At 39.8% G+C, this 24,995-nt stretch overlaps 1 protein-coding gene and 1 long non-coding RNA gene across 7 annotated transcripts in view; one reads left to right on the top strand and one right to left on the bottom strand.

Moving 5' to 3' along the window:
- Positions 1 to 840: 840 nt before the first annotated feature.
- LOC131676334 (uncharacterized) lies at positions 841 to 1,608 on the bottom strand. Its single transcript, XR_009303134.1, has 3 exons — positions 1,485 to 1,608; positions 1,314 to 1,419; positions 841 to 1,260 (listed from the first exon to the last, which is right to left on the bottom strand). It is a non-coding gene; the product is annotated as an uncharacterized LOC131676334 (long non-coding RNA).
- An 842-nt stretch (positions 1,609 to 2,450) lies between these two features.
- LOC131678018 (ceramide kinase) overlaps positions 2,451 to 24,995 on the top strand; it is a 365,282-nt gene continuing 342,737 nt past the window's right edge. The window contains exons 1-2 of one of the 6 annotated variants that reach the window (XM_058958142.1): positions 2,451 to 2,581; positions 3,163 to 3,473. In XM_058958142.1, the coding sequence (XP_058814125.1) occupies positions 3,362 to 3,473 (112 nt within the window). In that variant the 5' untranslated portion in view covers positions 2,451 to 2,581; positions 3,163 to 3,361. Of the gene's footprint in view, positions 2,659 to 3,162; positions 3,474 to 24,995 lie in introns of all 6 variants that reach the window. The other 5 variants (XM_058958146.1, XM_058958141.1, XM_058958144.1 and 2 more) reach the window with 5 other exon arrangements.

The following is a 24,995-nucleotide window of genomic DNA, read 5'->3' as shown; positions in this document are numbered from 1 at the left end:
ATGTAAATTTTAAAAGTCCATGTAAACAAGTCTTAGATAAACAAGCACACTGAACTGTCAGAAAAGTGAGGTTATACATTTTCATGCAATGCTCTATGTTTTTGACAGGTATATGAATGAATCATTCAGCATCAGTGATGCCAGGTCTATTTAAACAACAGCCTGCAGTAAAAATATAAAAGTCTGCTGATTGCTACAAAAAGCTTCAATAAATTTGACATAGAAATGTAGTATGTATATATACTAAATGATCAAAAATGTTGAAGGCTGGTGTATAAATTGGCTGGCATTGGCTTTGTTCTGCTAAATATTTGTAATTTGCAAAATATCTGCAGTGAAAATGCAAAATCTGCAGATTTACTAATATATATGCAGATCTGGCATCCTTTTAGTATTCCCCACAGGAAATTCATCCAAATGGTGTAAAAATACGAGGAAACAATGCAAGATAGGTATTCAGAATATGGGGTTAAATGAGCAACTTGCACTATTTTTGATTTTTTCAATAGTTAGAGGTACCAAATCATCGCGGCAATAGGCAGTAACGAATTGGAGATAAAAAAGGAAGCATCCTATCATATAAATTTTTTTGACGAGAAAGGTCTACTGGGAAACTGGACTTGACAACTGAAGAAAAATTAATGTTACTTCTCAAATGATTTGATAATTATAAAATACGCGCCAGACACTAATTATATGCACAATTTCATTTCAAATTTCATTTCATTTCAAATAATCGGATATCTTCTGTAAAAATCATAGCCACGCAAACTGATTTGATGCTCACAGTAATTTATTGAATAACATAAAAAAACAATTATTTAAAATTTTGTGGCAAAAATCTCACTTATTTTGTTTCAAACAGCGGTAATTGAAAAGTTCTGGACTGAAACTATTAGCTCCTGGCTGACCGTCCAAGCCAGTACTGACTTCACAAGAAACAATTCTCACAAAAGAGACGTTTATGAAAAACAAAATATAATTTTATAGAATCAAAAACAGATCTCATATGGGTTTCATGAAAAAAAAACTTATGAAATTCTTAAACGCATATATTGGAGCGAAGTCATAAGACTGTTTTATGAAATATCTTATTTGTGCGTCTATGGAGTGCATGAATAGATAAATGAATTCATAAGCCTGTCTATGACATTCGAAAGCGTTCAATGGCATCGTCAGAAGGCTGGTTCATATGCCGAGACTTATGAAATTCTCAGATGCTTTTTGCTCAGTGTACGATTTATCTATATATTCCGTAATCTGAAAATAAAGGCAAAATAAAATTGACCACAATAAAACCGTATAATACTCACGCTCTAGAATAATCAGCGAATGCCGGTTTTCCACTTTTTGCTCTGATTTGTGAAAATTTATTTGTTATTTATTATAGAGATATTATCGTGCTGGTACTTTTGACAACTTGAAGAAAGAAGAATATATTCAAGATCAATTCTAGAGAAAATTTTCAATAGGACGTAAGTTACATTGAGAGCCTCTCTTTGTTTACTTTCTCTTATCAATTATTGATTAAATCAAATATTGTACAGTAGAGACTTTTCTACGGCTCATGTACGTACACGTCACAAGACACAAAACTACATCACTAGCTGGTGGAAAATAATAAACAAAGCCGCCAAAAGCAAACGGGATTGTTTTCAACCAGGAAGCTGCAGAAGTGTTAGTGAGACCAAGCGACAAGAACTCAAGTGTGAATTTAACAGATATACATATCAATGTAAAGGTGGATTCCATTAAATAGTTTCCAAAGGCTAGATCACATTGATGCGGATTGTGAATCATTAGAAAATCAAAACTAAATCACTTCGTTTGGTAGTGATAGAAGACAATAGGTTTGTTCCAGTACCAGGAGAAACTGGAAGTACTCCGGAGCAAACAGGGAGAAAATCGTTCCTGTACTATCTTCTTCTCTTTTTTCTTCTTGTTGTGGCAAACCGGAGTGAAAAGGAGCAAGAATTTTTTGCTCCTGAGCAACAGGGAGTAACTTCTATGTACTGGAACAAACCTAATATGATTCAAGTGCATTATCATTTTGATTAAACGTGCCATTTTTTTACCGTGTATGACCTGGCGCGGGCATCCCTGGGTGCAGAGATGCCAGATTTGCAGACAAGTCTGCAAATTCGCAGACTTTTAGTTTAAGCTGCAGATTTTTTCGATGACGCAGATATTTGCAGATTTTTTTAGTTTGGTTGCAGATATTTACAGATATTTGAATAAAAAGGCTTTTGGTTACACTAGCTTTCCTGACATTTTTTTGTTTTTACCAGCCTTTTAAAATTATTGAATACTTGACGCTGACGTCACAAATGAACTGAGTGTTCATTTTTCACAGTTCGCTTGTACTGTTTACATGGACTTAGAAAAATTCTTTACGATTTTCTTCGAGCGAATCTAGTTTTTCTAAGTCCTTGTAAACAGTACAAGCGAACTGTCGAGAAAAGTGAGGTTAACTGTGCCAGTAAAGAACCTAATTATTGCAGACATTTAAAAAAAAGTACCTGGCATCTCTGCCTGGGTGTGTGTTTTGTCAGTTTTATTCCTACCGTCGCGGTGATTAGATGTATTTATTCATGTTATTCTAATTAGTGGTAGTTCTTCTCTGTTGTGCAGAAACTTTTTTTTACCATACTATACGATGTCAGTGACATTCGGGACATTGCATTTTAAAACTTTGACTCAAACCATCAAATATCTTCAATATTTAACCCGACTTAGTGTAATTGTAATTTATTAGCTTGCGAAACCCTATTGGTTACATTTGTATTAAGTCCGGTCAAATACTATATACTATCCTTGACCTGACTAATGGTAAAACCAACAGGTTACCGTGCGATTAATTAATAAATTACAAATTGCAAAAAGTAATATCTAATTTGATGCATTGGTCTTACATCCAGTCCATATTTCTAAAGGGGATTTTTTTTATAAAAATGAAGAATTTAAAAAAAAACTTGCCAACACACGAATAATTTAACTAGAACCGATCGACATAAAGAATGCATGACAGCGTAAAGTTTTGAGGCGCAGAAGAAATTACATAAAGTTCAAAATCTATTCTCCTAGCTCTTAGCCTATGCTATTAGTGATTGTCCATCTAATCCTATGTACAATATTTGCTTTGCTTTTCGATTTTGCCACTAGGATACGTTTGGAATTTTTTTGTACGTAGTTCTAAAGAAACACACTTTCATTGCGCTGTACGTTATTTTAATCCATTCGTACGTGAGCGACTGTAACAATTACCAAATTGCTGCAATTATCAGCCCATTCCGCACTGTGTATGAAGACTAGTATCGAGTGTCGAAACTTAAGGAAAGCTTTATTACTAAGCTCATAAGTCATGGACAAACAGAAAGAAGTGCTTCTGAATACCTTCGTGATAACCAAGAAAAAATATCGGGTGTTCTACAATGCTGGCGTTCTCGTGTGGGAAACTGAGAATTCAAAAAAGGGTAAGTCATGTTTATATCAGAGATGTACACGCAGGCAAATCGTATAGTAAAATTCATAAAAATCATGGTGCATAGATATGTAACAAAACTATGTTTTCATAAGATAAATATGAAAACAGACAACTTTTATGATTATCTTAATATTTTATAGAGTATCGCATATGCTAGTCGTTTTAATTTCATACGAGAATGTTATAATTCTTATGGCGTTTTCGTTTTTTCTTGGTGCTGCACCGGTGTAGTGCAAAGAAAGAGATAGACTGATTACACCCAAGTTTGAATGAGTGTAGCACCGACTACACCGGTGTAGTGCACTGTCCAAAACGAATATGCCATTAAACAATAGTTCGCCTGCTTTTGTAAACGGCCAATTGAGCATTGCATGAAAATGTATAACCTCACTTTTCTGACAGCTCAGAGAGCTTGTTTTTCTAAAATTTTTGGTTTAACCCAGTACAAGAAACTCGGTTCGAATTCTAACACCATGTAAACAAGCCCGCTAAACTGTCATTTTTTCGAGCATTTTTACTCATATGAAGTCATCTTGCACTGTCCCATAAGAATATCATGCACGCACCTACCCGGTAAAGTTCAGCCGGAAATTAACTGGAATTCTAGCTGGTTCCAGTTCGTATTCCGGCTTCAGTGACACAACCGATTCTAACTAGAATCGGTTGTGTCACTGGAGCCGGAATACGAACTGGAGCCAGCCAGAATTCCAGTTCATTTCCGGCTGAGCTTAACTGGGAACTTTGCGCAGCTCCAAACCGAGGGTCTGCCCCAAAGGGAAAAAGAGCGTGTCCCAATAAGAATAAGAAGAGTGGCAGATTTGACAAATGCAAAACAGCTTCAAGATAATCTGCATAAGGTCTATGCATGTGTGTACAGTAATATTATTGGTGGCATACGCTTTCAGAACCTCAAAAAGGCTTTATGCACTACTTTCTATATTCAAAACATTGTTTTAATCAACCCGGGGACAACTTGACAGCTCCCATATATTGAACTCGTTTATATGTTACTATGTTTTAATTGCCGCAAGGTTCTACTGTATCGATTTTGTTGGCTATTTTCGGCAAATTTGAGACTAAGAGAAACGAAAGCAATGAAATTGAAAGACGGATAGGTATTCTAGAGCGAATCAGTTATAAACTTAGAACGGAAAACTAGAACTAGGCAGGCTCATATGGGCATGATCGAAAGGAAAATGTGAAGAATTCTTTGCCTTATGTAGAGTAGGAGTTGGGCGTTGCACCCAAGTCTACCGCATGGTCTATGGTAGAACATAACTCATCATCATGTTTTACCGCCGACGCCGGCAAAGAATTCTTCACATTTTCCTTTCGATCATGCCCATATGAGCCTACCTAGTTCTAGTTTTCCGTTCTAAGTTTATAACTGATTCGCTCTAGAATACCTATCCGTCTTTCAATTTCATTGCTTTCGTTTCTCTTAGTCTCAAATTTGCCGAAAATAGCCAACAAAATCGATACAGTATATATTGAACTAATAAGCAAATTTTGTGGTGATTTGATGATGTCATGGCGGCTCGAATGGAACAAAATTTAAAAAAGGCGCATCCCATCTATTATTTTCTATAGCTGTAAAAAATTAACAATTCCATATCAACATTTGAATAGAGCTAATAAGATTTGTAAACAAACTTTTGTCTTGCTGATTTCTCTTAATTTGTTATCATTTCAACACAGAAAACATTTGAAATTGATTCTACCAAGGGCAAAGATGTTGATTCATGTGTATTTTCCATAAAACTCAACTCGGTAGCGGAAAAACGAGCGAAATAAGTTTGTTTACAAAAGTCTCATTAGCCCTTTTGAAGAATTACTATTGAATTTAAGCATTTCTGTCACCAAATTTATTTCGCTGTTCAAATTAAAAACTGTCCATACCTTAACAGAAACATAGATTCCATTTTGGATCTAAAAAATCCTAGAAAAATAAATCGATTTTCAGAAATACAAGAAGATGGCTTTCAAATTTCCGAAAATCTTCGAGATCGAACCAACATGAAATCCTCCGGTAGACGCCGTTCAATTAGTTTTCTGTCGGGCTGGAGCTGAATATGCGAAATGAATTATGAAGGAATCCGTACCAAAACCATCGCAAAATCTTTTGGACAGAATTATTGCAAATGTCGAATAAAACTCTGGCAAGAATCGAACATAATTGTATACGGGGCCGTACACAAATGACGTAGCTTTTTTTCAGCGATTTTTGACCCCTCCCTCCCCCCTCGTAGCATTTGGTCACAAAATTCTAACCTCCCCCTCGTAAATAACGTAGCATTTACCTACCCCCTCCCCCTCGTCCCATGCAAAGCGCCCGGGTGATGAAAAAAAATTACATGTTTTTCAATTATTTTATTATTTTTAACATTTTCATTATAACAGCAAATTGCGTGCAAAATAAGCCCATCTCATCACAAATATAGTGTTGATTGTTTTGTTTGGAATTTTATATGTCAAGGGGAGCATAAAGAGAAGTTCTCTCAGTTCACAATCCTGCAGCTGCCAATGATTCTAAGAAGCACACGTTCTTCTAAATTACTAAATTTTGTTTGGTTGAATCCGAAGTGAAAATTTAATTCAGCTTCCAAACTAAGTCTAATAGTTAACAACATTAACTAACTAATGTAGCAAGATAAATCCGCATTCAAAATCTTTTCGTATTTTTGTGAACTTGTAATTCCGCGAATCGTAAAATTTACCTCATGAAAAACCGCATCAAAAGTAACTTGTTTGAATTTAAATTTATTCCTCTTGGGAATAATGAAGGATCATTAAATTGTTTTCTCTAAACAATGGGTTTTAAACTTAATGCTACGTCGCACAACTTCTGACCCTACCCTCCCCCTCGTCACACTTCGTCACAAATTTGGTATACCCTCCCTACCCCCCCCCCCCCCCCAAATGCTATGTTATTTATGCATGGCCCCTATTCCTGGCAGCATTCTAAAACCGGACACTACCAGTTTGCTGCCAGAATTCTGGTAAAAGCGCACAAATTCTATCCAAAACCAATTTTGCTAACTGTGTAGAAAATCCTACTTATTTCGTTTATATTCCCAAACAAAATTCTAGAATTCTTGACGTTCTTAATTAATTTGAAACAAGATGTCATATGTTCTCGAATTGTTAGGCTTGGTGATTTACTTTCATTGGTCAAAATGATTTTTATTCATATTTCTCGGGCAAAAAGCACAAGTGATTTACCGATTACACGCTTCACACAACAATAAAACAAAAAAAAACAACGACTTCCATTTAAATTTATAATAAGATTTATGTACCTTGCTGACAGTTTCCAGTTAGGGATAAATTTCTATAATAATTGTTTTCTTTATCCACATTTTGGAATACGCTTTTTCTAAATGTTGTTCTTGCTGCATTGACGGCGTTCATAACACACGTAACGAAACGCGCTTTTCTCTTGAAACTATTTCGTTTCGTTGTTCGTGGTACTCGTAGGGAGAAGGCATACTAGCGCCACCATCAAATTAGTGGTACATATATGAAACAAGCACTATCTGTCAAGTTGTCCCCGGGCTGGTTTTAATTAATTTCGTTTTTAATAACCTCTTTTTTGGGAAGTGAATCAGTATTTACGCAGTGTCGATCTTGCCAATCGTAAAACCAAAACTCTCGCTTTACGTATGCCTATACCTTATCTGGTATCATCTTGGGTTTTCACGTCATTTGCAGTTTGACAATACCAAAATTTGACAGGACCATAATTTCACGGCTCGCAGAAAGCGAGGCTTTCTATTCCGCGAATTGACAGTTTTCGGTGACGTCAGAGAAATCGTTGAAATAAACAAATGAATTTCTCGAAAGTTGGTAATTGACAACATTTGAGCTCTTACGGTGGAAAAAATAGTGTGCAATGGATTTTTTACGTAAATTACGCCATAATTACACTAGACACAGTGGATAATCAGTGCATCTATGTGATTATTAGCGTAAATCGGGAATTTGGATGCATGCCATAGAAAACATATCCCACCGTAATTTTCTGATCATAGCAAAGGTTTTGAACATCCGCATAGCTTTCTTGTGATTTATAAGGTGCCGATCATTCATTAGCAGCAAACAATATATGAATTTTATGTAATTGTTTTCGCCGACGATTTCTATGACGCGCTCTCGTCAAATGTTAACACTCTAACGAGCTAGCCTAGTATATATAAGCCATGCATAATTTGATGATCGAACGGTCTATCCCTGAGAATGATCATAGGACGGGCAATCCCTCGCTCCAAACTCAGCGCTAGGGATACCTGGTATCTTTTTCAAATGTCTTCACGTTTTATAAAAAATGTCTTCATTTCTAGAGAAAATTTTCAATAGGACGTAAGTAACAATGAGAGATTCTCTTTGAGGTCTTTCTCTTCTGTTCATTACTCGGCCATTTCAACATTTACTACTCTATTCTTTGCATAATATTGTAGTAAAAACCGTCGGCTTTCGATATGTACTGGAAAATTAGTACAAAGTATTGTAATGACGTCGTAATAAACGAAAGAGAAAGTAAAAGAGAGGCTCTCATTGTTACTTACGTCCTATTGAAAATATTCTCTAGATTTGTCTTCAACGGCCAGTATTCTGAATCGGTTATTGATTTTGAGCCAGAAATCAATCAGACAACCGAATAAATTTGTCTTCAAAATAAAAAAAACACGTCTTCACTAGAAAAACTCTAGTAAGAGAACTGCGGAGAGAAAAACAGCATTTTTGGCAACGTATGCCCCGGCATTGTATGGCAACACGTCCAATGTTATAAGGATAGGCAATGTTCGATTGGATTCGTTTTTTGACAGCAAAACGCGAATCCAATCGATCCAAAATGGAGTCTCCGCAGTTCTCTTTCTAGAGTTTTTCTAGTCTTCACAACATTTGAAATGTCTTCAAAATGAAGACAAATCTTCAAATCTGGTATCTCTGCTCTGCGCACTTTTTTACACTGCAAATAATCCACACATTGCACTCAAATACTTCACACTTAATTTTGCCGCAACTGGCTTCACACTTAGATCTTATGTGTTAGGCACATACTCTTCTTTGAAAACTCGTTAATTCCAACAGATACTAAACTTAAGTTTCATATTCATGGTGTATTTAAATCAAGTGTCTGAAAAATAGTTATTGATTGTAATGCACATACAAATCAACTACGTCAACTTGAAGATTATACCATTTCTTATGAAAGACATGTGTTTGAATGTTAATTTTCATATGGGGAGAATATTGTTTGGCTTGAATAAAGATGTAAGGACACTAGATATTTTTGTTTATTTAGATCTTTTACTTTATTTGATTTTGGGGGGGGAAGGGGAGGAGTTGCTTCTCTAATCTTCCGGTCATCACGTCACATGCTTTGGTATTCTTAGTATGAATAACAAACATGAAGATGTGACACAAGTCGCCAAGAGCGCGCTAAAATCCTGTCAATCCTATTTTTCATTGGATTGTCTGCTCTAAATATATCACCAGGAGACCATTCATAAATGATATCGAATATTGACAATAGGGGAAGAGCGTCACGTAGCGAGATAAAAGGGGCCAATTTCGCAGCTCGAAACGCTCCACGGCGGTTCTTTCTTGCATCCTCGGTGCGAGCTCTTTGCATCCTACGTCTAGCTCTGAGGCAGGCTGACCGTAGAGCTACAATCTCGGCACTCCACCAGTATACCGGGTATCTGCCGTTTCTTGGCAGTGTTTTTCTCGGCAGCTACCAGCGCATCCCCGCTTAGGCTGCCGGTGTTGGCCTCCAGTCCCAGAGCCGCGGTGAAAGCTTCGCTGTCGAAGTGATTGGACTTCCACCCGCGTACCTGACAGGGATCTCCCGCCCTCGGATGCTGCACACCATAGTTGATCCTAAAGCGGATTGTTAAATGATCGCTATGGGTGTAGCCTTCGTCTACCCTCCATTCCATGCCTGGAGCCAGACTCGGGCTGGCAAATGTTACGTCGATCCACGCCTCCACCCCGTTTCTACGGAACGTACTAGCGGAGCCATTATTAGCTAGCACAGTATCGAGTTTCGCAAGCGCCTCCATTAGCGCTTGACCCCTGCTATTTGTACAGCGGCTGCCGCATTCCACTGCCCAAACGTTATGCTAGCGTCTCCCGCTATGGCTACCGGTTTCCGGCCCACTAGGTCTGACGAGAGCCTGTCGATCATCTGGTTGAACTGTTCTATTAGCCACCTTGGTGGAGCGTAGCAGCTGCAATAGAACACACCATTGATCTTGGCAATCGCAACACCCTCAGCGGAGTGTTGATTGCCACCATTCCAAACCCGTCCGACACTCAATTGCCGTTGCCGGCAGGGCACAGTGGTCGGAAACGACAAAAACGTGAACTTAATTCACTAGAGGCCAAACCATCGAATATATTCACAGGGTGTCTTTGGAGGAATTGTTCATATGAATATTCTCCACAATCTGAAAACAATTGAAATTAGACATGGCTTACTATGATCGAGCTAAAAAAATTAACTTGTTATACTGACTAGATAGAAAGTTGGTATCTTCGACAAAGTTTTAGGAATGCTTATAGTGAAGAATTTTGTTGAAGAACTTGAGCTTGTAGGAGAAAAGGTTATCGATTTATAAGGCGTTTTCTATGACAACCCTCTTAAATCTAGTTTTCTTAATATAACTTTTTTCATTGTGACTTTTCGTGCAAACTATGTATAACACAAATGTGTAGGTATCAAAACTACATAATATTGTCGAAGACTGTATGTAAAAATACTCATTTGTTTCAAAGTTATTGAAGATTTTTACATTTTTTTACACCAACTTCAACTACGTATAAGAAAGATAGGTGCAAACCAAAATGCACGAACAGGCACTTTTTTAACTCTATAAACTATGCACAATAAAGCTAAGAAGGTTTGGTGCGTGGCACTCTAGAACCCTATGAATAAGGTAAGCTTACTTTATCATGGTTTTTTACTTTTTTTCATACAAAAATCAGCAAAAAAAATTTTTTAAAGTTTTTTTGCCCCAATTTTTGAAATTCTTGGTTTATATTATTTTCTCTTATACCTGAATATTTCAGATTTTATAAACGTGGGAGCAAAAATGTAATGTTTTTAATATCATTGCAGATTCCAAACTAATATATACTCAAATAGACATGTCATAATGAATTTAATGCTTCTAAAGAATGTCATACCATTATTTATTAAATTTTACGGAAAAAATCGAAAATTTTTTTTGCTGATTTTTGTATGGAAAAAGTAAAAAAACATGATAAAGTAAGCTTACCCTATTCATAGGGTTCTAGAGTGCCACGCACCAAACCTTCTTAGCTTTATTGTGCATAGTTTATAAAGTTAAAAAAGTGCCTGTTCGTGCATTTTGGTTTGCACCTTTCTTATACGTAGTTGAAGTTGGTGTAAAAAAATGTAAAAATCTTCAATAACTTTGAAACAAATGAGTATTTTTACATACAGTCTTCGACAATATTATGTAGTTTTGATACCTACATGGTTTGCACGAAAAGTCACAATGAAAAAAGTTATATTAAAAAAAAACTAGATTTATGGGGGTTGTCATAGAAAACGTCTTATAAATCGATAACCTTTACTCCTACAAGCTCAAGTTCTTCAACAAAATTCTTCACTATGAGCATTCCTAAAACTTTGTCGAAGATACCAACTTTCTATCTCGCCAGTATAAAAAGTTATTTTTTTTAGTTCGATCATAGTAAGCCATGCCTAATTTCAATTGTTATCAGATTGTGGCGAATATTTATACGAACAATTCCTCCAAAGACACCCTGTGAATATATTCGATGGTTTGGCGTCTAGTGCATTAAGTTCGCTTTTTTGGCGTTTCCGAACACTGTGCAGGGAGGTTGTACGGGTCTGATAGGAGGGCGACATCTGTCCTCGACTCCGAGACCGACTGCCACAGCAGCTGTTGGGCTGCTGCACAATGGTTAAGATTTAGCTGTGTGACGTTCACGGCTTCTTCTTATTTACCTCACCGAAGGGACACGAAGGTCCGCCCATAGCATGTTTATGGGCTTGCTTCTTAGCGGTGCAGAAAAGGCACTTGTGCGCCTTAGTGCAACCCCGCTCCTTATGCCCCTCCTCGCCGCAGCGACGACATAGTTTGCTCCTGTCTATGTTCTTGCACTCGTAGGATTTGTGGCCGGACTCAAGGCACCGATAGCACCTATCCACTGAAGGCGGCTGGGGTATGCTAATTGGGCATACCGACCAGCCGATCTTTAGCTTACCTTTCTCGGTTACCTTTTTGGCATCCGCCTTCAGTAGCCTGAGGTAGGCTACTTGGGTGCCGGAGGGTCCCTCTCTAAAACGCACAGAGGCCCGCTCGATTGTCACGTCGCATTGCTCCTTAACGGCTGCGACGACATCTTCTGCGGTCGTAAACTCGTCCAGATGCTTGCACTGGAGAGTCATTTCCGCCCCTAGCGACCTGACTTGGGCGCCTTCACCAAGGACCTCTTGGGCCAAGGCCTTGTACACCGCACTAGATTGTGCGCCTCGCTTCAGCACCAGAAGCATTTCTCCCGTGTTGGTGCGTCTCACATTACGCACATCTTGCCCAAGGGCCGAGAGGCTTTCGGCCGCCTTCATCGACTTTAGGACGTCGGCGTATTTGTCCTTGTCGGTTTTTAACCACAAGGCCTCACCTCTGTCCTTGGCCTTCTTCGCGGGCCGCGGTACCTCCGGTGTCGGTGCCGGCTTCTTCTTGGTGACCAGCGTCCAGGGGTTTACGCCCCCCTGCCCCGGTCGCGCCGGGTTGCTGGTACCATCGATCTGCCCAGCGAGGTCACTCTCGCCCTCGCTTACCTTGACCAAACGGCGTCTGGCATTAACGGTTGCACGCCGTGTGGTGTCGGTTTTTGCACCCTCGCCTGGCGACTTCCTAGGGCGCTTCGCGTTCGGCGCCGTCTTACGATTGCCCTTGCCTTTTCCCTTCGAGGGGAACTCGACCGCCGCTCCGAGCGACATGGCTGCTCCATAGAAGGTGAAGGCCACTGTCTGAGTGCCTGTATCGACCTTCTCTCTCCCCTTCCTCTCGGAGGCCACTTTGTGGGTTTCTCTGTCGGACTTCTCCCGACATTCCACCCTCTTCGCATAAGCCTGCTGTTCCTGTCTTGCGACACGAACAGTTTTCCGGAGCACCAGGAGGCTCTGCTTCAACTCCTTGCTTACGTTTTGCTTTGCGCTAGTGAACTCGATTATTGAATCGAGCTGCTCCACCACTTTGCGCATCGCGGATAGTGGCCCGTCCAGTGCGTTGGTAGGGCTATTTCTTACCACTACTGGTGGGTAACTGGTGCTATCAGATGCAGCACTTGTCGCTCCACTACTCGCCAAACGACCTCTAGCAAAGGGTTTTGGCACCTCCGTTTGTTTATTGTTATTTTTTTTTGTTCTCCATTTTAGTACCCACGAGTAGCGCGAGAATAAATGTCCGCCACGCCAGAGTTCCGCATTAACGTGGTAAGGGACGCTTACTGTGGGGGTTGCCCAGGTACCCCACAGGCTCCGTTAACGATCGAGCATCTTTTTCACCCCCTCGATCACTCATCCCTCGGCACGGGTCGCTTCACGCCTTGGAATTGGGGTTATGACCTATCTTGCTTTACGTGGTTACCGCGGCCCAGATCATCACAACCATCCTCCTTTACCAGGGCATTGGACCTGTAGCTCTGGTTCTCAATAGTTCCATGTACGTATATTATTACGGACATGCTACTATTGAGATCCGTCATTCGCTAGCGGAGTTCCGTATGTATGCCTGTATGCATGGATGTGTATAGGACCAATGTATTCCTGAGCAACATGGAAGGACACCTCTGAGCCGCCAAAACGCTCATGGGAAGCCGGGTGCGCGGTCGTAGGTGTGACCATAAAGCACTGCACACACTGTCAAGTGCAACGGAGAGACGGTAGGTGTACAGTTAATGCACATAGGTTGCAGAAATAGGTTGTTGAGACAGCCCGATTGCACTGATAAATAACAATAACAATTAGATCTTTTACTTTATTTGATTTTAAAATACACTTAACTTACTTACAATTAACAAATTTATTGAGTAAAGTTTATTTCCCAGCTGCTGAAGCTAACTTGCTACATAAGATCACCCACTTGAGAAGCTGAATGAGTCTAGGTTAAGTTCCGCTAGCATGTTGTCCTTATTCTGTAATAAAGAAAAAAAAGTTAGGAATAATTTATAATTTTATATTATATATTACTTATCATCACAAAATTTCCGAAATACGCTGTTGAAATCCTGACATAATATTATTTCTGCATGTTTTCGCACTACCATGTTGTCTTGAATTGAAGTACAAAACTGAACTTTTATTTAAGTGTTTCTACACTTAATATTGCCGCAGTTGTCAAGAACATGGACTTCATGAGCAAAACTTTTCTGATTTAATACACTGACACATGAAATTGAAATGTGATGGCAGTCGATTATGCTATAGAGTGGAACACATCATTTTTAAGTGTAATATTAAAGTGCAAATGGAAAAATCATGATTTTTCGAAAAGGGCTTGGCATTTTATTTTATGTGTCGCATGTTTTCAAAAATAAGTTTACATTATTGACAATGATTAATAAAACATATGTGATTTCATACGATGACACTTAAAACATATATGCGATTATAGTCGATCACATCATAGGGTGGCACACTTAATTTTGAAGTGTAAATTCATTGAGGGTGAAATGGGAAGTTCTTGAATTTTCGGTGTGGCTTGACACTTGAATCTTATGTGTCGAATCTCTTCGAAAAAAAGTTTAGATTATTCGCAGTGTATCACGATAATATTTAAACCATTGAACAGAAAATTTCAACTATGACAAAAATCTATTTGCTTATTACCTAAGAGAAGAGACGATAATTGCGTAGCCAATTTGATCCAGTCTTAACCTCAATATTGAACCAGCTTCTGATTGGTCGTTTTGCCAGTCAAGAGCGTTCATAATATTTTCAAACGGGATGAAAAACAGTGCTGCTGAATTTATTTTGGCTACTTTTCATACACATGAACATTTCATGCAAATTGAATAAATACCCTGAATGACGATATAACTACGTGTATTGTTAAGAGAGACACGAATAAACATAAAATTCAATTTTTAAATGTAGCTAGTATTGTGAATTTTTGACAGAGGGTCGATATTTGAGGTACAATTATTTTCAGCAAATGTGAAAAACATGCAAATGGAATCAGGCAACGATGGATGCTTGTTGTCTTTGGAATTACGACAGGGCCTGGTAGATAAAATTAAGAAGAGCAAGAAGCCTGTTGTCATCTCTTCTCTTAGTTTATTACTAAAACTTGACACTGCTCATGCCCGGTCGGCGTGGCAAGCACAAAGTTAGCAAAAGTTGAGCAAAGCGAAATTGATGCTGGCAGAGTTTCTGCGAGCATTTTGCGCGATTTGTGCGAGAATTCTGGCAACGAATTCGCTCGAATGCAACAACCGTTTCTGACAGAAGCGGTTAAACCAACCGATGCTGCTCACTTTTATCCAGAATCCAGCCAGGAATGTACGGCCAAGATTTCTGTACGCTTCCTGCTACATCTTTGTCAAATGTTTTGCTCGATTCGTGCTAAATTCTACCAGGTCGGAATTGCCAGGATCTTTGCACAGTCTATGTCCGAGTTATGCAAGGGTTTTGCTCGGTTCCTGTCAAAATTTGCCAGAAAACGCGAGCGAAACCGAGTTCGCCCTAGCTCAACTAACCCGATAGGATACGCGCAGAAATCTGACAGGGCTGCCAAACCAAGCCTTACAGAAATGTAGCAGAGCGGTCTCTGCCAGAAAATTTGCTCGCTGGGTGATCGCAAGTCAGTCCTATGGGATTGCCTATCTACATGGGACTGACTTGCGATTATAGGCAGTGTATTTGTTTACCATGAAAATCATTCATGTAAGGTAATAAATAAAGCGCTCATCGCATGCTATAAAGTACTTGACAATCTGTAACTGTATTAGTGTGTTCAACGATTTATTTTCCTCCACCTATCACAGTTAGAAGAAAATAAATCGAAAGGAGGTTTTCGGTCGGATTGTTTTCATGGTGGAAAATGACCAGCCGGTATTGAACGTCTCCGGAATAAGTTTAACAGTTACATAGAGCATTTCAACACAATTATAAATACTTTAGGCGAGTTATTTCAAATGTTTAAATTGGCTGACAATTCGATCGTGAATCGACAAATGGGCCTAAATAATAAATGTACGCAAACGGAGATTTGATTAATATCTTAAAGAGGAGTAAAAATACTTCATAAAAATATAAATATAAACTCATTTATAAATATTCCACACTTCATGAAAATCAATAAAAAACAAAACGGCGGATCCGACTTACAACTGTAACCAAACCGCCAGGCGAGTTACGCCTCTGCATTTCTATGGTAGTGTTTACGGGCGATATTGACAGGATCATTGTTTACAAGGTCCATAAGCAGAATCGCCCTAAACAAAAACCATATGCTTGTTACGCCCCGGGGGAATAACAAATTTTCCCCTCCAGCGAGCACGGCGAAAGCCACATTTGATTTTTGTTTTCTGGCGTCACTGCAGGGCGAAATTGAGAGTCGTCAAAACAAGAGGGCGACTCGAAAATGGCCTAATAAACATTTCTTAACACTCGGCGAAATAATTTGTTTTTCAATTTTATCAACGAGAACGTTATTATTTATTATTAAACATTTTAGTTATGCTTCCGAAAACTAGTATTGTTTCAAAGTGTTTAAATACATTTGAAGGCGCAGTATGCAAACACTGTTAAAATACGATTTAATTTTCTGAAGGGAATTTTCAAAGCTATCTTTCTCGATTCGATATCATTGCGACTTTGGCCCTTTGGTCGATTCATGATCGAATTTTACATATGACAGCTGGAGGAAAACAAACCGCCAATTAAGCTACCAGTAGCGGTAGCGGTCATGTCATATTCAGCAATATTTTTCGAATTTGGTAGAACCAGTCTGCAGGCGCGGATCCAGAAAAAAACTTCGCGAGGGGTCCGAAATTTCGACTTTAAAACGAAGATTGTACAATTCGTAATACGTAATAATGTTATCTAATGAATATCAGTTTTGTTGGTCAAATTTGGTTAGGTATGATTTTGGGTTTGAAACTAATATAAAATTGAAACTCATTTAAAATTTCTCAACAAGTAAAATAATTTCGGAGGGGGTCCGGACCCCCAGGACCCTCCCCCTGGATCCGCCACTGCCAGTCTGATTTGTTTGCGCCAAGAGTTAGACAACCTACCGTTAATCGACTCTTGCGCAACACCCTAGCAAATACTCCTCTCCGCGAGGGGAAGAAATTAAATTGCCTGTTAAGATTCTACTGAAGACGAAAACCATGACGATCCTTCGCTTCGAATGCATGATGGAAAGGGACAGATAGAGCCAAAGGTTAGCTGACAGAATAAAACAGCTAGTAGGGTCGTTGATTTCCGAACTTGTCCGAAGAAATTTGCGGGAAAATACGCGCTTCCTGTAGGTTCGTACGAAATTACCTTCCCTAATCTGAGGATTAACGCTGCTAGCCCATTTCGTCCCAGTCCGCCAAACGCAGAGAAAGTGCGCGTAGTTTGTCCTGTTTCGTTTGTTCAAAGTTGGTAAAGTGACGTGATCGTATTTGAATGTTAGGCTAATTATTCTTGTTTCTCCCGTGCAAGTAGAATTCAAAGTTAAGCAAATCGAGAGTGCGTGCGTAGGAAAGTTTGTGCAAAAAGCTACAGAAGAAGGTAAATGTGCTCAGAGTTGAGTACCATTGACCCATACCATGTGCTAATGACCCCGTTTGCAATAGCCAGACGGCAATCTTTTCTATTTCGCACAGCCAACGACGAACGAGAGAAGGAAGAAGGAACGAAAGCCACACGCGCGCATTATCGGACGAATTTTGAACCCGGCACCGTTACGCCGCCGGAAGGAAGGACGACCCGTCTAAAAGCCGTTCCTTCAATCGCCGGAAAATCAATTGCAACTTTTCCGGTCGATTAAAGCATCCAGCACCAACAACCGCTGGTCAGAAACCGGCGCGGCCGATCGATGTGATCGCCCGTCATCGCAGCAGAACGATCGAGAGCAGCAGAAACCAACAGCAGCCGATCTGGTGAGTCAGTATCGTTCTTCCTAGATAAGAGTAAAGGGTGGCGTCCAGGGAGGACGCCACAGTGATTTAATCCGTCAGAGCGAAAAACGCTTGAGAAGTCGTCCACGGACGGTTATAATTAGGGACGCGTCCATAAAGTGAGGTTGTGTGTCGGCCATTATATCGAGTTCCGCTTTTATGAACGCCACACTCAACCCAATTAACTAAGTCACCCGGGTGCAAAACGATACGCTGGAGCCGTGAGGTGACGTCACCGAAAGTTTGAGGATTGATGGAGAAAAGCACACATGGTCGACGAGCACAGTAGGGAGAGAATCACGCACACAACAATAGAAGATAGGCCTAGAAGTTTAAAACATGCAAATACAATATGAAATAGAAACAAATCTTTCCGTACCGTGAAATAAATGTCGGTTAGTGTAAAATAGTCGAATGTTTGTAAATCGGGTAGTATTCCCTTATGGTTTTAGTTTCGTTCTAGTATGGTTACGTCACTTCGTTCGGTGTAGTTCTCGTTTTGTTTCGCTGTCTTCCGCTTGGCGGAATTTGATTAGTGGTGAAAGCTTCGCTTTCTGCATGTTTGTGCCACCTGGTGGTGTGTGGCTGCAGTTCCAGTGATGATATATTAGGTATGGGAAATTTCTTACCGCCGATTCTCTGAGGGTGATGAGGTTTTTTAATGATTGCTGCTAGTTGATAATAGGGTCGTCTACCTGACTTTTGGAGGCTAACTTTTGATAAGCCTGATTCGATCCTGATTAATTTCTTTTAGGTGAATCTTCGTCAGGGACTCGCTCTAAGAAGAGTCTCATCCGGGAAAACAAATCTTGGCGTGCAGTCTTCCTACGGGAAGTGGCGCATAAGCTGCACGCTTGCTAGTTATCGACCAGGGCTGGCTACAAATTGGCGCCCAACTGCAGGATTTTTTCGGAATTCTTGAAGTATATTTGGAGAATATTGTTGAAGTTATGATTGTTTTCGTCATTTATTTTCTTTCTTATGTACATAGTTATTCTAGGTTCATGTTGTAATTTTATGTATGTATTTAAGGTAATGTAGCGTATTTTGGAAATCGTTTATTTTTGGAGAAATATCATCAGGCATATTTTTGACATTAAAAACGTCTTACTCCACTATCTGGGGCTGGGCGTCATTCTAAATTTTGAAAATCTCCTATGTAACGAAACTATGTAAGGTTTGTACGGTTATAACTTCGCAATTAGTTGATGGATTTCAATAATTTATACACCAATCGATTCAGAAACACCTGACTTGAATATAGTTGCTAATAAGTTTGATGTACTATATAAGTATTCTATTGAAAATCGGTTGAATTGAAATTGAAAAATTTCACGAAAAAGGGGGAAATGTGCATACACGAGGCGGCTATTCCGAGCAGAGCCGTCAATAAGAGAATTAAGAGGTCAATCAAGCAAGGAAAAGTTATAAATATATGTGCTGAATTTCCTTTTTGCCTTATCATTCGATACTTGATGGTCGACGAGTAGTGTACGGACGATTCTCATAAACAAACGGCCAATAATTGCCGCTGCACTGTACGGAATAAACAGCTTCTTGCGTGGTTTGGGAAATAATCATAACAATTGTGTAGCAGATTCCGTAGAGGATGCGATTACCGTAAATTTTGATAGAAATGATTTTGTAAAAGCATTAATTAGCCATGCTTTGATTGGTGGTTTACTTGTTAGCGCCGCCTTTTTGACGATGAACCACATCTGAGATAGGTTAATCGAATTGTCTATAGGAAAATGTTTTCAGTTTGCATTTGATCATCGTTAAAATCAGTTCGCTTGTCGCCGGCGATACGCTTCGTTAGTTCCTGGAAAAAAATACTCCCCGTTAGCAGCATCAAACAAAGGCGCTCTTAAAATTGCCTCCATCACTAGACGTGTACAGAAGTCGCATTATTATTGGCAAGGAAATGTCGAAATAATATTCACAACAAACGGTCCTTATTAGGACCACAAAATCGTTCTCAGAAGAATTACAATTGAAATTTCCATTTCGTGCTTTGGAAAATAACTTCCCTCTTATCGGGTTAGCTGTTTTCTGTAATAATATCCAAAAAATGTACGATAAAACAAATAAACTGAACAATTGGACCAGTGGCGGATCCAGGGGGAGGGTCCTGGGGGTTTGGACCACCCCCCCCCCCCCCGAATTTTTTTAAGTTCTTGAGAAATTTTAAAATAGTTTCTAGTTTAAATTTGTTTTAAATTCAAAATCATTCCAAACCAGATTCGACTACCAAGACTGATTTTAGTTCTATAAGGGTATCACATATTACGTCCCTCCCCTAGGTTGACGGGTTTGACGGTATTGCAAACATCTTCAAGCATATTTCAGCGTCAGTTTTACAGAAGCTCTGGCAGACAACTGCTTTAAGATGGTTATTGCATTACGCCTCGATAGTGGTGCATCGAGGAGACCGAAAGGGCTTATGGGCCTTTTTTATGTTTTGTGTTTTTTCATACTCCGCACCAGCCCAAACTAACAGTCAACTAAGAGTCTGTGCACACTGGCGTGGCCGATTGGCTGATCGCCGTGGATTGACTTTTTCTGTGGGCTGTGTTTGCAGACATTGTTCAACAGCTTAACGCCAGTCTTTGTGAGCACGGCTCGCAGTGGAAGTCATTGTGTGTCGATTTTTCGGTCGACCTCGTCAACGTGCACAGGCGCATTACAAAAAAATAACAGTAGAACCCTATTAGTTGTGTTGTGTTGTAATAATTGTAGTTTTTGGTACTAGTGTACAATTGTGTGCTAGTCGTGTGTCTATCTGTGTATGTGGGCGTCTGAGTATTTGTGACATATGGACCAGGGAATGGATGCAGAACTGGCTTATATGATGGAATAGTGGGTGATCCTTCTTGGGATTCGTTGGTCACTTTTTACTGGTGTTCAGTTCGTGCATTCGATTCGATTCATTCGGATTGGATAAATGAAGGTATGATTAATTTACCGACGCACGTCAATCATCCATTCCCATCCAGCATAGCATGAGAAACTTCTAACGGAATGCAATTGTCGTTAATGGTAAATATATATCATTTTTTGGCATTTAGACGATTCCAAGTAGTTTTATTGCATGGTACATGTGTGTTGTTCAATTAATATTCAATAACAGTACTAACTCTGCTCTTTATTTCATTTTATTTTATTCATTTTCGGTCTCATGCGTCATATTCCTCTGATGACTTCTCCGAGTTAATTAAACATAAAAGGGCAACATTGCTGTCAACAATGACTATTCGCTGCCATCAGACGTCGCCAGATTTTAGAAAAATTGAGATGTACTTTCATACTCAATTGAATCAGAAAAGTAGAAACGAACAACAAACTGCAAGTAGAATATTACACTTGTCTTAATTTAACATCATGCATATTTGTATTAACATATTATTTACAGGTAACACACATATCTCAACGCGCAACACTTCCCATACACACGTAACATTCAAACTCGCAAATATACAAATGCTCGACAGGTGACTGCATTCACTCGTAGGATCTATCATTTCGATGATCGCCTCTATTCTACGAAACCAGTGCACAATTAAGCTGACATAAGCTAGTCTCGTCTGGTGAATGCATGTAACCTGGAAGCCCCAGACACGACAGGACGAGACGGACAGATGACGGACTGGACTCGACGGGGCCTAGTTCAGAGTTTTAGGCATTCTTCAATGCACGGCTAGCGACATAAAAAAAGAAGGGATGTGCTATGTGTGGTGGTTGGCTATTCAAGTTTTGGTAGAGTTTGAAGTACTAATGTATGTCTTTCATGTGATGATCATAAATTCAGCTGTATATTGTACCTATCTAATCTATTTCGTCTCTCATATATTGTCCTTTATTTCTTCTTTTCGAGTCCTATACTGCTATTCTACACCCGCCTTCAGCTGGGTCAGCAATAATGGTGATAGTGAACGTCTTAACACACACATTCTCAAACGCGGTCTCAAGCGGGAACCTACAAAAATGCCCTCGCGCACGCGATTGCGAATCGATCACGTCCGGAAGTCTATTCTTGATCCTAGAAGCCTAGGTCCATGCCTTCAGCTGGACCAATTAAGAAAATACGCCCATACCTATTAGACAACACGTCTCATGGCGACAAGACCGGGAACCCTATCGATATAAACGATCCCACTCTCTGCCAGAATTCTAACCGCGCACCGAAAATTTAATATCAGACTCACGGTTTTCGCGACTATTCAAGAACACACGTTACAAAATCACGTCAGCGCACAAACGTTAGAGCCCCTCGCGATTTTCCAAGCAACCTACGCCCACGAACTCGCAAACATGATTACACCCCGGTGATGAGGTGAAAATCTCAGCACTCATAAACTTAGCAACACGATCTCAAGCGTCAACCTACAAACTCCCGCGCTCGCGCCATCATGAATCGGGATCGTCCGGAAGTCTATATCCTCGGTATCAACAATCTAGGTCCTTGTTAATTAATAAAAAAAAATAAAATTGAAAAATAACTCCCATATCCACTAGACAAAAGGTTCCATGGCGACATGACCGGAAACTCTAGTGATATGGGGTAACTCTCTCCCTGTCAGAATGTGATCCGTACACCGAAAGCTAAAGATCAGAATGACGGTCCACGAATATATGAATCGCCGCAGGGTTTCAAAATCGAATTTATACACGCGAAGTCACTTACACGCGAGCACGCGACAAACACGTCAACATACGAACGCTTAAGCCTTCGCGATCATCTACGCACACCTATGCCCGCGATCGCGTAAACTTGATTACACTCCGGCAATTGTGTGAACGTTTTAGTACTTACGAAGTTACAAACGCGGTCTCAAACGCGAACCCGCAAACGCGCGCGATCATGAATCGGTCACGTCCGGAAATCTTTAGCCTTCAATTTAGGTCCATACATTCAGTTGGACCAATCAAAAAAATAAAGCTCATATCCACTAGACCACGCGTTCTACGGCGACATGAATGGGAATTCTAATGATATGTAAGAACCCACTTTCTTCTGGAATCTGAACCGTACACAAAAAATTAAGTATCAGATTCACGGTCCGCGCGCGATCATTCTAGAACACACGCGAATATGCGAAAGGCACACGGTTATGAAATAGAATTTATACACGCGAAGTTCATACACGTTAGCACACGCGACATACAAACGCATATGCGATCGAACACGTTAACGTACAAATGTTCGAGCCCTTCGCGATGATACACGCGATCGCGAGTACCTTCGCCCGCACATACCTGAACCGTACAATGAATATCACATTCAGAATCACGGCCCGCTACAATTGGCCTAATGCAGTGTTTTATTGGGCGACATTGCCTGTCTCGTCTGCAAATTGTAGTATGTGATTCTAACGGGGAGCCCTTCCGATAACCTAGCTCTACAGCTCCAGTAGGACAACTCTCGAAAAAAATAAGGGTATTATTGTATTGCAATATGTAAGTGAAACACTGTTAGTTAATAACTATATTAACTTTATTATAAGTACTGTGAAACTATGTTGTGCTTCCGTACACTACGACGGTCGGATGGAAAAGAGACCGATCGGAAGTAAGGCGATTCGCATTAACCCTATCTACTATAAAAATGCTACTACCTAAACGCGTACGCATACGCAAACGCAGACGCATACTTTGACGCTGAGACTTACTATAATAATCCTTATCATATCTAGATAAGTACACTACAATCTCTCCTGGCTTTAACGTTTTCTCCCTACGCATCTGGCATGTACGACAATACATTTGTTCAACCTACTACAATCTGCATACTCTTACAAGGTAAATCATATAAATATAAATTACATCGATATATACATATTTGGATACTATTTTGGATATTTCAATCTAGGCTGTCCTTTCAACCGATTAGAGCGGCGCACTTTTGGTGATTTTGACTCGCTACGACGACGTTTGGTATTTTTTGCCTTTTTACCAACTTTCTTCGACGAGCTACCCTTTGCTGGGAGCGGCGAATCCTTACTCGACTCCACGGGAGATGGTACAGCAATTTGAGGACTATCATCGATGTTTTGATCAACTATGCTGTTTGTGGTTTGAAGACTGTCATCAATATTTTGATCAAGTTGGTTCGATACTGGTTGGTGTACCGGCATGGAGGGATGAAATTCGTCTGCCAAGTCGGAGTAACGGATTTGATTCATGTGTACCATTCGAACGTTTCCTTCGATACTAATTAAATACGTTAGAGGACTAAGTTTTTGTAGCACGATCGCGGGAATCCAACGTACCAATTCTTTAAAATGATTTCGGTATAGGACTCTATCACCTACGCAAAATGATTTTTTGATTTCAGGGAGTCTGTTCAATTGGATGAAGTATCGGCTTCGACGGTACGGACTCTAATTCGACCTTTCGCGGATTGATTGTATTCGTTAGCGTGCGGGGCGTATAAGCGAATATCATTGAAGCAGGCGTACGGTTTGTCACACTCGATGGTGTGTTGCGATAATTGATGAGAAAACGATTAATCTTCCTAGTTACCGATAGAGACTGTTGCTTTTCTTCTAGTAGATATTTCTTCAGAACATCCTTAACCGTTCTTACACCTCTCTCGGCCAACCCGTTGGATTGGGGGTGGTAAGGGGGAGATTTCGAAACCTTGACACCATTCGCTTCCAAAAATCTAATAAAGAGTTCTGAGTTGAAGGGAGGACCATTATCGGTGACAACTTCTTCTGCAATTCCAAAAAATGAAAAAATCGATTCTACCTGCTCTATCATTTGTAGACTATTCGAACCTTTCATTAAGCGTACATCAATAAATTTAGAAAAACTATCTACAACTATCAACAGAGTGTTATTTTCAAAATAAAACAAATCCATTTGACTCCTTTGAAAAGGACGTTGAGAAATTGGCCATTTGGTTTCAACAACTTCTTTAGGTACAGCTTGACGTTGTTGGCAAACTTTGCATTTTCGTACAAATTCAGCTACATCCTTATCAAAAATTTTCCACCAGATATACATACGACCTAACATTTTTATTCTAACGATTCCATCGTGATTCGAATGAAGTTGTTCAATTATAGCCAGTTTAAGACTATCGGGGACAACAACCCTATCGTCGAAATATAAGACATTGTCGTCAATCCCTAGATGACAATTGATTAAAAAATATGGTTTCAACGATTGATCGATGTTCTTTGGCCATCCACGAGACACATATTCAAACACCTGCGATAAAATTTTATCTGCTTTTTGGTGAGTGCGAACGATATCAAGATCAATGACTTCAGGACTGCTCGGTGAGAGATTATTAATTCCAAGACCAACATGTTCTACCTCTGTTAGAGTT

Source organism: Topomyia yanbarensis, chromosome 1, assembly GCF_030247195.1.
Source record: "Topomyia yanbarensis strain Yona2022 chromosome 1, ASM3024719v1, whole genome shotgun sequence".
In the NCBI taxonomy this organism is placed as follows: Eukaryota; Metazoa; Arthropoda; class Insecta; order Diptera; family Culicidae; genus Topomyia; species Topomyia yanbarensis.
Note: the sequence above shows the minus strand (reverse complement) of the source record. Positions and strands in the feature narration are given on the sequence as shown.